We start from the raw sequence: 14,163 nt of genomic DNA on the forward strand, positions 1-14,163 counted from the left end.
TGGGTACCACTTTACTATAGCACCACTTCTGGCTTTCTTTGGTGGTTAGTTAGAGCTAAGATTCTCATAGACTTTCTTGCCCAGGCTGGCTTCAAACCATGATCCTTAGATCCTCCCGAGTAGCTAGGATCACAGATGTGAGCCACCCACACCCAGCATCCACTTGATATCTTAAAAATAATTATCATTATTGAGGTTTGGGGGAGAGTTGCTACAAATACCCAAATACAAAGGCTCATGGGCACATGTTCAATTATTTTGTATACCGGGCTGCACGTCTAGAAAGTTTTAAACATTAAAGAAGATCCAAACCTTGTTTCTGTTTTGGAAATAGAGCATTTCCCCCACCCCACCCCCATTTCCTCCTCTTTCTGCATCTGGAAAAGGTTGCAGCTGTGAACAAATATGACCCTCCCCCAGAAGTGGTGGCAGCCCGAGATCACCTGACCCACGTTGTCAACAGTATGATGCAGCCACAGAGGATCTTCGACAGGTACTTGTTAAGACTCCCCAGGGCAGAGCTGAGGGAGGGCGAGCAGAAGACTGTACCATGTTCTTTAGCCCTGTGTCTTGTGACCCTCTCGGCTTCTCTGAGGGAGGTGGTCAAGTGTCAGTGATGGCCCTTCAACATTCTGCTCACTGGGCGTCTTCCCCCCGCTCAGAGATGAGCCCATTGGTTTCCACTCTCTCATCTGGCCCTGGTCTGTTGGCCAGCCTGTGCCAGTGACAGCAAGATGGAAAGCAAAGTTTGTCAACTTTTCTGCCTTAGGATAGAAACACAGACCTTGATCTCATTAACAGGAAATTGTGATCATTTATATCCATTGTAAATCTTTCCTTCGCTGGAAGGGATGCTAAATACCCCTGCCAAAGTGCATTGCACAAATTGACATTATTAGGGAGTCCCCAGAAGGAAGCTCAGCCTCCTATGCACTGAGCTGCAATCAGCCCAGCAGGGAGAAATCGCCCAGCTTGGCTGCACACACCAATAGTCTCTCACCTCTAAATTTGAAGACAGATCTACCGTGGGCTCTCCATTTCTTTTTAAACAATCTGTTGGAGCAGATGGCCATTTACTCTATAAGTATAATGCAGAAAGTCTATCAATACCCAAAGGCATTTTTAGAAAAAAATCCTTGGAAAACTCACAGATAAAAATGGCTCCTCTCCTTCATGTGGTATTTGCTCCTCTACCTTCACATGCTTGGCCTCCCACAGAGAGCAAAATGTTTTCTTTTGTGACCCAAGACATGATTTTTTTAAACAAATAATTGAATAATATAGACACCAGCAGTTTTATAGGTTTATGGAGCCCTTGAGGTGAAATGATTTATCATTTATTTGCATACATCTGGAAAAGCACATTTGATTTGAAAGAAGGGCCTTCATGCCCTCATTGTATTTCTCTCCTACTTTATAATGTTGTTACTTGTTTCATGCTGTAGGGTACATATGTATAACAACATATATCAAAGGAATTTATAGCTGTGCTTGACAAACACATTCCTCAATCAAGTTGGCTGAATTATGTATACCTTGACTGTATTAGATAATCACTCTTCCCTGTCTTGACAGGATTGAGGTGAAGATACCATATTTGAAAGGCACTTTGGCTGGCCTGGCAGTCGTCAATAGTTTCCTTATACCCCTCATTCTTCCCCGGGTTCATCTTGACTTAGTCCTATCCCAAATCAGGGATTAGTCAAATCTCCAAGATGCTCAGCAATAAATGGTATTTCCAAGTCCTGATCTAGTAATACTCATTTCTATTGGATTGGTCCTGTTTTCTAGGTCTTTTACTGGGAAAAGCTAGGAGTAGTATTTCAAGGAGTGGATGTTTGGCAGTCAGTTGAAAGACATCTGGGCTGATTCCAGTTTCTGATTGACCCTACCCAAGTGGCTGTGAACATTGATGAGCAGGTGTTTGCTCATGTACAGTTTCAGCTTGTCAGCTTCTGACAGGCACCCAGTGGTTGTCTGGGAGTTCCCTGTCCTCAGCTCGGTCAGATGCCACCCCGTTTTTCCCTTCCTCACCCCTGCACAGACTCAGGACCACACAGGCACGTGGGCTTGTCCACATGGAGGTGAAGACAAATGTGAACTGTTAACATAGATAGCCTCCTGTTATACATGTTTTTATGAGCCTTTGCTCTCAAGTTTTTCCTGGTTTGCTGCAGGCATTTAGAGAGATCAAAAGAACATGTTTTCTATTAGTATTTACTGCATCTGTACCTCAGCTATGTATGTAAAAATATGTTTATTTTAGTCTACAATTCTACCGTTGGTTTTATGAGCAGAGTTCAAAGCATATCTGCTCAGCATGTTACAGGAGATTTTTTGCTAATACATTCATTCTTGAGGTTGGAGATTTAGCTCAGCAGAAGAGTACTTGCTCAGCAAGTCTGAGGCCCTGAGCTGGGCCCTCAGCTCTGCAAAAATAATAAATAAATAAATTACCTAGTTTGGTCTTAGGAGCCAAAATAGTAAATAAGTTGATAGTTTGGTCTTAGGGAGCCAAACCTAGAGTCACACATTGACTCTTCTCTTCCTTTACTCTGATTAGCTTGTCTATACTTTAGTTTCTTAAGATTCACTAGCTTCATATAATAATAAGGGAATACACATCACACTTCTGGAACATGCCTGGTACATGCTGATTGCTCAGAAAAAATTTTGTCACTCCCCTGGAGTTTGCTTTGCCTAGCTGTGGTCTAACTCAGAGGGTATAGCTGTTAAACTCAGAGTACAATTACTTGAGTTTTGTTCCTGGTCCTGGGGCTTCAACTCAGGGCCTGTGCTTGCCCCTGAGCCTCTTCGTACTCAAGGCTAGCGCTCCACCACTTGAGCCACAGCACCACTTTCAGCTTTTTCTGAGTAGTTTTTAAGAGATAAGAGTCTCACAGACTTTTCTGACTAGGCTGGATTTGAACCATGATCCTCACATCTTAGTTCCCTGAATAGCTAGGATTACAGGCGTGAGCCACTGGTACCTGGCTCAGTTGCTTCTTTCATTGTTAAGTTCTGGGAGGAGTATGTTAACAGGTAAAAACTAATGTATCTTACTATTTTTTTCTTAGAAAAATCCTGGTAAATTTACATAAATTTGTATTTTATCTTATTTGTTATCCATGTTTCAAATATTATTTTTAGTATCTTATAATCTCTTTGTTTCCCCAAAGTAGAGCCATTCTTTTATAGTGTCTATATCTGACAGATGCTCATTAATTACGATCGTGACACAGAAACTACCTTGTGGCTTTAGTTAATACACTGCATCTCTGACAGCAGCAGCACAGTAATTCCCTGTGGTCTTGTGTCGTAGCACCCTGCCCAGTCTGGATGCCCCTTACCCCATGTTGATACTAGCTGGACCCCAAGCCTGTGGGAAACGAGAGCTTGCCCACCGCCTCTGCCGACAGTTCAATACTTACTTCAGATATGGGTATGTGTGTTTATTGTCTATGTGTTTGTTTACTTGCAATTCTTCCATGTTTCTGTATGTATCAAGGATTCTTTCCAGCTAAATTCTCAGAGATTGTTAATTTGGGATGTTCCTTTTAAGCCAGCTTATAAATGTACACAGCAACTTAATTATGTTTTCTATAGCAGGGCCAGACGTGGTAAGTAAATTGATTGTTCAATAGATCCATGGAGTCCTGGTAAGGACAGAACACCGTGGGAGTATTAGTCCTTGAAGGTAATTTATTGATAAAATTGGATCAATGTGATTATTTGGCTTGGGAATAATGTAAAAAATCTTGGTTCTCATGCCTTCCTAATTGATGGAGTAGAAATGATTGTTAAAGGATGCTCCTAGTGATAAAAGAGCTTAATGAGAGCAAGAGGAAACAAAATATGTTGTCTTTTTTTGAAACAATATTGAACAATTGTCAGTGAACACTCCCTGAAACAAAGTTTGGTACACCTTTTCTTATATAGTATAAGGCCTGTTATCCTATAATATCTAGTGCATTGTTTTTGTTGTTGGTGGTGGTAGCAGTGGGGCTTGAAATCTGGACCTGAGCACTGTCACTGAGCTCTTTTGCTAAAGGCTAGCACCCTACCACTTTGAGCCACAGCACCACTCCTGGTTTTCTGGTGGCTAATTTGAGATAAGAGTCTCACAGACTTTCCTGCCTGAGCTGGCTTTGAACTGTGATCCTTGGATCTCAGCCTTGAGCTGAGGAGCTCAGGGATAGCCTCAGGCACCTAGTTCAAGCCCCTGAGGGAAGGGGGAAGGAGGAGGGGGGGGAGGAGGAAGAGGAGGAGGAAGGAAGGATTCTGTGAGTAGATAGTTTGGCAGCACCAGTCACAGTGTTGACAAGTGACTCTCCTGGGTTCTGCTTGGGCTATACCCTAGCAGCACATCAGCATCTGAATCTCCAGGCAGGTCCTCCTCTTTCCAGACACATTTTATCCAGAAGGAGAAAGGAGAGGCAATACAAGTATGTCTGTTCCTTTCTTACAGGTTAGCACTTAATACACTCAGAGTTTCCTAAGCAAGTATTTTTTGGTGTGTAACTTCATATGGCCACAGCAGTAGAGAATTGCATCCAAAAAATTAGAACCATCCAAGAAAATCATCCCCCTGGATTTATGGGTTATTTTAGAGGGTTTTTAAAAAGCCGATTTCATTTTGTTCTTTATGTATGGCAAAGGAATCAGTTGCAAATGAACTGAGGATGTGACTACTAAGATATGCCGGGCAGCAGGAAAAATAAATGCCAGTTATTTTTCTAACACCATTCTAGAAAATGTGCCTTCCTTTAAGCTATGAGTGTTCAAACAATGTAAATGTGGTTTTAAACAGGCCCAACTTAAGTTAGGTATCTAGAACTGCAAGCCACATTTTGGACAACTCCAGGACACAAATCCTATAGAATAATTTGATTAATATAGTTTAAATGTTCTGAGCTAACAAACATAAAGTTAATACTAGATTTAAATTGTAGAGTGCCATTATGCTTATGTGAGGGGACTCAGCCTGTTTTAAAAGATAAGGTGAACACAGTGAATGGAAGGTCAAACTCAAGGGGCAAAGGAGTGTTGGTCACTATTATGCTAAGGGTAATTGTGGAGCCAACCTTGAAAGCTAAGGCTTTCTCTGGTTCCTTTCATATCTATGATAATGATTATGATGCTAACAGTTGGTCTCCTGGTCCTTTTTATTTATTGATAAACAGTCCTGCCAAGGCATGCTTAGTTCTGTGTGTTCTGATAGGAAGTGGGGGCAGTAATGGGACTTGAACTCAGGGCTTTGTGATTGCTATGCAGGTACTCTATTGCTTGAGCCATACCTTCAGCCCATTTTTGTTGTGGTAGGGTCTGTCTGGAGTTTTTGCCTGGTTTTTCTCTCCTTCTATTTATGCTTTCTGCCATAACTTGGATGACCAGTGTGAGCCACCATATCCAGTGTCTTTTTCTGAGATGGGGGTCTTGTGAACTTGTCTCCTGTGTTGTCCTCCCAATCTCAGCCTCCTGCATAGCTGAGATGACAGGCATGAGCCACTGTATCCAGGTGTTGGTTGAGATGGGCTCTCCCAAACTTCTTGCCCAAGCTGTCCTGGAACCACAAACCTCCTGATTGCTGCTTCCTGAGTAGCTTGGACCACCAGTGTTCAACCCTCTTGTAGCTCTTTATTGACTTAAAATCAAGATGCTGGTTCAATCTTTCCCTATATTCTTACCTGACTAGACCCCACAATTACTCATGTTCACCAAATCCTGTATTTCCCTTATCTTTCGTCTTCCTCCCCTTCTTCCTCTTCCTCCTCCTCCTCCTACTTTAATTGATTCATCCTATGTTTGTCTTTCCTGCTTATCTGTAAAACCAATGAAAACAGGATCATGTCAGCTTTTTTCACCAATGAGTTCTCAGTGCCCAATACATGACCAGGTGCTTAATGCATGTGTGATAAATACTGCTCGGATGATTTAATGCATTAATCAAGTGAGTGGATGTCTGAATTAATGGTAATATATGAACACCTAGTGGAAATGACTGTGACTTTCCTGATGCATAGAAGGAGAAATGGATGAATTCATTCATCCAGCAATGAATGGGTATCAACCGATCTTGCCATGTGCCCTGAGGTTATGGCGGGAATAGGACTGTAGAGGTACTTTGCCTTCATGATATTTGTAGTCTATGGTGAATTTTGATACAGAAAATTAAGGGTAGGTCAAATTTGTGTTTAAGCCTGAGATGAAGGAACAAAAAGTATTCAAATGGACCTCATGTCTTACACTGTTCATGTTGCCACTGTGGCTTCTTACTTCTGGCTGGAATTAGTAGCACATGGGACCCCCGACCCCCTACCAACCCCATCTTTACTCACTCGCTCAGGCTCAGAAGCACTGAGTAGCCATGGCTGGTCATCTGAGCAGAGGCAGAGACGTGGGCATCTACAATGACAAATCATCTCAGAAGTCCCTCAAGGCCTGGACCAAAATCCATGTCCTTGGATTTTTTTTTTGAAGGAGAATTAGATGGCCAGTAGTTTCATCCACTGATACACAAAGGTAGTCCTACCATTATTATAGACAGCATCTTTCTAAGTAAAAACTAAAGATAAAACCCCAAACACATCTTCAGGGACAAGCCATGGCTCTTGGTTAGGTTTTTTTCTCCTTTATTCTTTATCCAACATGAGTTTTATTGATTCTTTTAATGAACTGGGAGCATGTGCAAGTACAGTCTGATAGTCAAACATAAAAGCATTTACAAAAGTGCTTTCCCTGCAATTTCTTTGAGTCTTTTATCACCCCCCCCTTCATATCATCTTTTCCTGACATTGTACTTCCCTTTTGAATTGCATCTACCCAAGATGGAGAGACATTGCATGAAATTTTCATGTGCCAAGTTCCATGTCAAGACATATAAATTACTCATTGCGCAAATAGGGTGTGTCTAAAAGATTTTGCTCTGGTTTTAGGTTCTGATTTTGCTGGGTTTAGACATTGGTTGGCTACTCTTTCTTTATCTGTGTTGGTTATGAGTGATCTAAAGACATAAATTTACTGCTGCCAAAGTCTGTTTATTTCTACTTTATATTACCACACAAATCAATCACTTTGTGGACAAGTGCTGGATAATGGGGAAATTAGGAATAATACTAGCATGCCTCTTTACCTTCCAGATTTGTGGCCATTCTAGTAATCTGAATAGTCCCAAAAGAAAACCCCTTCCTTCCTTCTTTCCTTCTTTCCTTCTTTCCTTCTTTCCTTCTTTCCTTCCTTCCTTCCCTCCCTCCCTCCCTCCCTCCCTCCCTCCCTCCCTCCCTCCCTCCCTCCCTCCCTTCCTTCCTTCCTTCTTTCCTTCCTTCCTTCCTGTCGTGGGGCTTGAATTCAAAGGCCTGGGTACTGCCACTGAGCTCTTTTTGCTCCAGACTAGTGTTCTACCACGTTGATCCATGGCTCTGCTGTGGGGGTCTTGGGGGGTTAATTGGAGATACAAGTCTCTATGGAACTTTTCTGCCCAGGCTGGCTTTGAACCACGATCCTCAGATCTCAGCCTCTTGAGTAGCTAGGGTTACAGGAGTGATCCACCAGCTCCCTGCCTCTTATTCTCTCTTGTATCTCTCTGTTTTATAGTGGTCTCTGTTGCCACAACCTTCCTATGACATAGACTGCAAAACATATTTTGCATTTAGCACCATGATGAAATCAGACCACAGCTGTTTACCTGCATGAGAAGGTATGAGCTCTAGCAACCACAATGCAGTCTAATGGACCATTCATCCCAATGTAACAAACTTGTGGAAAGGTTCACTTATTCACTCAGTGTTTATTGAGCCTGGTCCACAGGTTAGTAATGACAGAAATGAACAGACATGGTCTTATTCTCTTGGCAGGTTACAATCAAGTGACTATGCGATTATCCAATAAGGTAACTTGGTGTGGACTCTTATGAGGGAAGTCAAGAGCCTTGTAATAGAGCTCAAAGCATAGTGAAGGTGATCTAAGGGACGTACTCCCCCCGCCCCCACAGAGAGCGATAGGGAAGTTTCATTCACTGCAAGTGTATATAAGCACATTGCAGTACAAATTAGAGATTCATGTATGGAAGGAGATGGGCAAAAGACAAGACTGGAAACACAGACAGGGGTTTGATCACAAAGGGGTCATAAGAAGCAAATGAGGTGATTCCAGTTGTATGTTAGAAAACATACCCTGTGGTCAGTTTGGAACAAGGCTTGGGGAAGAAAGGCTAGAGACAAGAAGACGTTCAAAGATGGTGACAGGGGAACGTGGACAGAGTAGCGAGTTCACAGATTCTGACATTCAGACACACGGATAGTTCTAGAATCCCTTATGTTCATAATCCTTTAAGTTGTGCAATTTATTGACATGTATTTGCCTTGAGTGGTAAGAGAAATCTAATTTACCTAGGAATACTTAGGCTTTTGTGGGTGCCCATCGAAAGAGTTTACTTCTTAACAACGTAGCTCACTGTAATATCCTTGAATTCAGATGTCCTTGCAGCCAATTCCCACCTAAATATTAACACTCACAAGGAGTTCATGATTTCCTGAGCCAATCTGGTCCACAATTGAGATTCTAAATCTGTGTGCTTCAGAATCACACTTGTGGGAGTGCTGTACTGCTCGCTCATAGACATCCTTTCTTCCTATTACTTTTTTCCTGGGTATTTTAGTATTCCTTTGTTTGTCCTGGCCCTCCAGGTCTCTTTTCCTCCTGATTATTTCCCATCTGTGGACTTGATGAGTTAGCAAACTTCCTCACCCTTAGACTTTTACAACTAGTCTGGAGTTTGTTTCCAAGTTAATAATTTCATTTGTTAAGTGAAACTAACAGGCATGTTGGCTAATAAGCCACGATTTAGCTAGTCAATGGATTAGTAAACAATAAGCTCATAGAAATACTTCTGTAAAGAGAAGGAATTGGTAAATGATGGCAAAAGCATATTTGTTTGTCTAGTCTTTGACAACCTTTTTTCTAAGTGTGGTGAATCATCGTCTTTGTTGTGAACTATTTCCTTTTCAAGATGGGCATGTTTGAGTGGCACACAGCTGACATTTCTGCATGTGAAATTGGACAGTTCAAAAACCCACAAGTCACCTTAAGTCCTTCCTATTAGAAAGTTCCCCAGCCATTGCAAGTCAGTTATCCTCATTCACATCCACTCCTTTGGTACAGCATCTGTTTGCCCATCCACATGCTTCACAGTGCTTCTTTGTTTTGTCTTCTTTTTAGAAATTCGGGGCGGGGCGGTGGCAGAGAAATATCTCTAGCCACTCAATCCCTTTCTTGGGAAGTGTCAGTTCAGTGTAGCACCTGTTTTGCAACCAGGGTGCACTGATTTCTCTCTCCTGACTGTCAAGGACACAGTAGATTGGGGGGTGGGGTGGGCAGGTCTCTGCCAAGGCATGGGGAGAAATGCCGAAATGCCCGTGCCTTCCAACAGCAAAAGAAATGTTGCGGTGTTTTGACAGTCTTCTTTTAGGCCAGAACATGCCTTCCTGAGTGGACAATTTCAATGTAATATTAAGACCTTAAAATTACAGTGAATTCTTGATCACAGTAGGAAGGGACTACAACTAAAGATTAAACAACAACAACACTAGAAAGGGAACAGGGAACTCTAAATATTGATAGGCCTGAGACTTTTCAGGTTGCAGCTTAACTCTTTCAGTTAGAGGGGCTGACACTGGATTCATCCAGATATTGCTACTTCGCCACATACCTGGGCACTGTAACTCAGTTTCATCATCTATAAAATAAAAATAAAAATAAGTAATACCCGGCTCATATTTTTCCTTATAGACCTTGGTGATTAAATGTAGACAGTGTTTCCACAATTATGTAACGCTACAACTGTGGATCGTTTTCATTATTTAAACTTTCTTTATCCAGAAAATCTTTCCATTTTTGAATTTCAAGGTCATAGAAATTGACAGGTCTGTCTGTTTTGTGATTTCAGGGCTTGTCATACCACGCGACCTCCATATTTTGGAGAAGGGGATCGGGTTGATTATCATTTCATCTCTCAAGAGGTTTTTGATGAAATGCTAAACATGGTAAGAATGTTTTCCTTCATTTTTTACTGCATAAACAGTACATACTCTGTCAAAAATATTAAGGAATAGTGGTTTTTTATAAGAGGGAAAAATAAGCCAGGTGTGGTGGCTCATGGCTATAATCCCAGTTGCTTAAGAGGTGGAGAATCGGAGATGGAGATCAAAGCCAGAGTGGGCAAAAAGTTAGCAAGGTCCCATTTCAACCTAGCTGAATGTGGTTTTACATTCCTATAATACTAGTTATATAAAATAGGAGGATCGTAGTCCAAGCCAGCCTGGACATAAACATGAGACCCTACATGGAATAAAACCAAAGCACAAGGGGATGGGGTTACAGCTCAACTGTAGAGCACCAGTGTAGCAAGCACAAAGCTTTGAGTTCAGTCACCATTACCACCTCCCACAAAGGGAAAAATGAAAATTGTGTGTTCTAAAGATCCTTCAACTTGAGTGTTTTTTCACTGAAGCCCTGGTCAGTGGTAACACACACTGCTCCTACCTTTGGATCTATTTTTATAAAACAGTTTCTTTGTTGCTTATTGATTTTCATATGCCAAGGGAATCCTCTCAGCCCTGTTGAAGGTGCATGCTGATTTCCATACGAATCACCCATGACCTAGCTAGGAGAATCTCATATCATCATTTCCACTAATGAATCTTGCTTTTTTCTTCACCATGGATCTTATTATCTTTGCTTATATTACCAATGTTTTTTATTAGCATACATTAGTTATACAGGAGAAGATTTCATTGTGACATTTCTCCTCATGCATACAATATATTCCAACCTGTCTAATTTCTTTGCCGTCTTTCTAAAACAATTTGAACAGGTTTCATTATTGTATTTTCTTCATGCAAACAACATGCTGTTGCTGTATTCATCTTCATTCATCCTTGAACTCAGGGCCAATGGGCACTATCCCTGAACTTGTTTTCTCAAGACTAGCACTTTACCACTTGAACCACAGATCTGCTTCTGGGTTTTTGGTGGTTGATTGGAGATGAGAGTCTCAAACTTTCCTGCCTGGGCTGGCTTCAAACTATGATCCTCAGGTCTCAGCCTCCTGAAGAGAAAGGATTAAAGGTGCAAGTCACCAGCTCCCAGCCCATTCATTTAGTTTTTTTTTTTTAATTTTTTTTTTTTTTTTTTTTTTTGGCCAGTCCTGGGGACTGGACTCAGGGCCTGAGCACTGTCCCTGGCTTCTTCTTGCTCAAGGCTAGCACTCTGCCACTTGAGCCACAGCGCCCCTTCTGGCCATTTTTTTCTGTATATGTGGTGCTGGGGAATCGAACCCAGGGCCTCATGTATATGAGGCAGGCACTCTTGCCACTAGGCCATATCCCCAGCCCCCATTCATTTAGTTTTGAATGACTAACTCTCTATACGGTGCATGTTTCAGGACTTCCTTATACTCACAGAAAATCCCAGGTGAGAAAATCTGCTACTCTCTCAGCAGCTTTCTCTCTAACCTCGTCAAAAGGACATCTTGGGCATTATAATTTTCACTCCTAGGGCTGTATATTGACAGTTCAACTTGATTTATTAAAAGTACTGTGGAATTTCATATTCCTAGAAGTCTTAATAGAGACTTGAGGAATTATCTTGATTTTGTAAGAAGCATACTCTTGAGACTCTTTAGGCTAAAAGACAGCTAGTTCCCCTTATACATTATTGATGAGCATATCAATTAGTCCAGCCACTATGGAAATCAGTATGGAGGTCCTCAAACAGCTTGGCTATAAACCCAGTGGAATGTAAGTCAGCACGCAGTACCAAGTTCTGGGGTCAGCCTGGACACCCATCCGCAAGTGAAGAAAGAAATGTGGTATAGATATACAGCGGAGCTATGAGGGGAAGGGAATCATGTCATTTGATGGGGGTGGGGGGGCGGCGGAGGTGGAACTGTGGACCATCACATTCAGTGAAATAAGCCAGACCCTTGAAAAATAAATATTGCATGTTTTCCCTCACATGCAGTGCCTAGACTTAAAATATAAAGACCTAGAAGTGGAAGGGGAGTTATTTGAGAAGAGGATGGGGACCAGCGGGAAGTGGTATGAGAACGAGGATGGGTGCAGATCCAATCTAAGTACATTACTGGCCTGTATGAAAATGTCATCAGGGGGCCCATTATTGTAGACAATGAACATATGACAAAAACACACCTGGTTTCTGGTGGTAATGCTAATTTCTCCTGTCAAAGCCTGAAATGTTTTTCTCTGCGGTCAGTTCGTGTGTCCTCAGGGCTCGCCCTCTGGCTCCCCTCACGCCCCAGGCCTTAGCGGGCCTGTAAGCAAGTGCTCCGTTTCCATTCTGATAAATCACTGTACTGCTGTGCTATATTAAACCTCAGAGTTTGACTCCCTCTTCACAACTCCTTGAGAAGCATTCTTTCTGCTAACATGTATTACTTCAACATCGTGTAATTTTCTTTATCTTGAATTTTGCCTCGGATCTCTTTTTCTTTCGTGTGAGACAGTCTCATGAGAGATACATCCAGGGATTATAAATTCACCACACATTAGTCATGATTGCCAGTCACTCCTACATACACATCCATCTGCACATGGAATACTCTTCCATACGTACAACGCCCACCCAGGCAGCCCAGCCCCTCTGGCAGTCCACCTACTGTGGAGAGTCACACCTACCTGCTGGGATAGGTTCAACACCCTCCCACATCCAAAAGCCTCCTCCGAACTCACAGCTCCCCACCACATGTGTCCTCAGACACGCGTCCCTTTTTATAGCTCACAGATAATCGCTTACCCATTGCAGTTGCCCCTCTCTGGAGGAAATGAAATGGCTAGGATAGAGAGTACGACCAGATGAGTCTCCCTGTCTAGAAAGTAAAAGGTTTCTCCCAACCTTATATCCTTTCAGAAAATCTTCTTAAGCTCCACAGAAGAAAATACTTGGATGCACAGTAACTCAGCGTACAATATATATTATAGGATCTATCACATGTGTATGAATCTTCAGTGTGGGTTGAGGCAGCCTAGAGGCCAAAGGGGAGGTGGTGGTGTAGATGGAGCCCAAAGTCTCACCTGCTTGTACTGTGAGGCCTTCAACTGACTGCATGAGGTCCATCCACATGTGAAGGGCTATTACCTTCCTTGGTGGTTTGTTTTAGTTCATTTAATGCCATGCCCATACCAGGGTTTCAACTAGGGGCTTCATGCTCTGGCTGGGCCTTTCTGCCCATAGCTAGTAGTCTACTCTATGAGCCGTGCCTTCAGTGCAGCATGCTGCCAGTTATTGGAGATAGGGTCCCAGGGACGTTTTCTGCCTAGGATGGCTTTGTGTCATCCTCCAGGCCTCAGCTTCCTGAGTAGCTGTGACTATCAGCGAGAGCCACTCAGCAGCACGCAGCGCTGATCACCAGCTTAAATGTTAATGTTACCCAGTGCATGCTTCAAGTTAACAGATAAAATTAATCACTACACAGGTAGCCGTATAAACACACACACACACACACACACGCATGCATGTCTGAGAACCAGATGTCTACTTACATAAATATCACAGAGATAGATAATTATGTAGAAAGGTAGATGTGTATGGAAAGGAGTTACAGTACACCTCCCACCCCAATAACAAAAAGAGTATGCATGCCATTGCCAGAATAAAGATTTGGTATATCTGTTACCAGGTTTTAACTCGGAAGATGTAACAAAAACTTGTCCTGACTAAGGAGGGTGTGTGTGTGTGTGTGTGTGTGTGTGTGTGTGTATTTTCCTCATCATCCTCAGCAGATGGCTAGGTCTCCAGAGACATTGTGTGACCAACCTCCAGAGACATTGTGTGACTCCTGCCCAACACCTTGCCTCTGGCAGAGAGCACACACCAACATCTGGAGCCCGGAGGCTAGCAGCTGACCCTCCGCTCCGCTCCTGCTGTTCTTAATGATGTTGCTGCCATTTGAAGGAAATCAAAGCAACCTTGAGGGCTTTCATTATTTATTTCAAAGACAGGCATATGAGAAGTCACACTTACAAGGTCACCCACATTTTTATTCTTTCTGCTCCTAGTTAGAGGAGAAGGGAGGGAATGGCATCATAAGTATAACATTATCAAAGGCAAAGTCATGAAGAATTTGAGAGATGTGTTTTTACTTTCATT

At 42.4% G+C, this 14,163-nt stretch overlaps 1 protein-coding gene across 1 annotated transcript in view; it reads left to right on the forward strand.

The window, feature by feature from the left end:
- The window catches only part of Lrguk (leucine rich repeats and guanylate kinase domain containing), an 87,531-nt gene that overhangs the window by 37,171 nt on the left and 36,197 nt on the right, over nucleotides 1-14,163 (forward strand). The window contains exons 10-12 of the mRNA XM_048337707.1: nucleotides 387-493; nucleotides 3,323-3,442; nucleotides 9,944-10,040. Coding sequence (XP_048193664.1) covers nucleotides 387-493; nucleotides 3,323-3,442; nucleotides 9,944-10,040 — 324 coding nt within the window. The remainder of the gene's footprint in view (nucleotides 1-386; nucleotides 494-3,322; nucleotides 3,443-9,943; nucleotides 10,041-14,163) is intronic.

This window comes from Perognathus longimembris, chromosome 2 (genome assembly GCF_023159225.1).
Source record: "Perognathus longimembris pacificus isolate PPM17 chromosome 2, ASM2315922v1, whole genome shotgun sequence".
Lineage (NCBI taxonomy): Eukaryota > Metazoa > Chordata > Mammalia > Rodentia > Heteromyidae > Perognathus > Perognathus longimembris.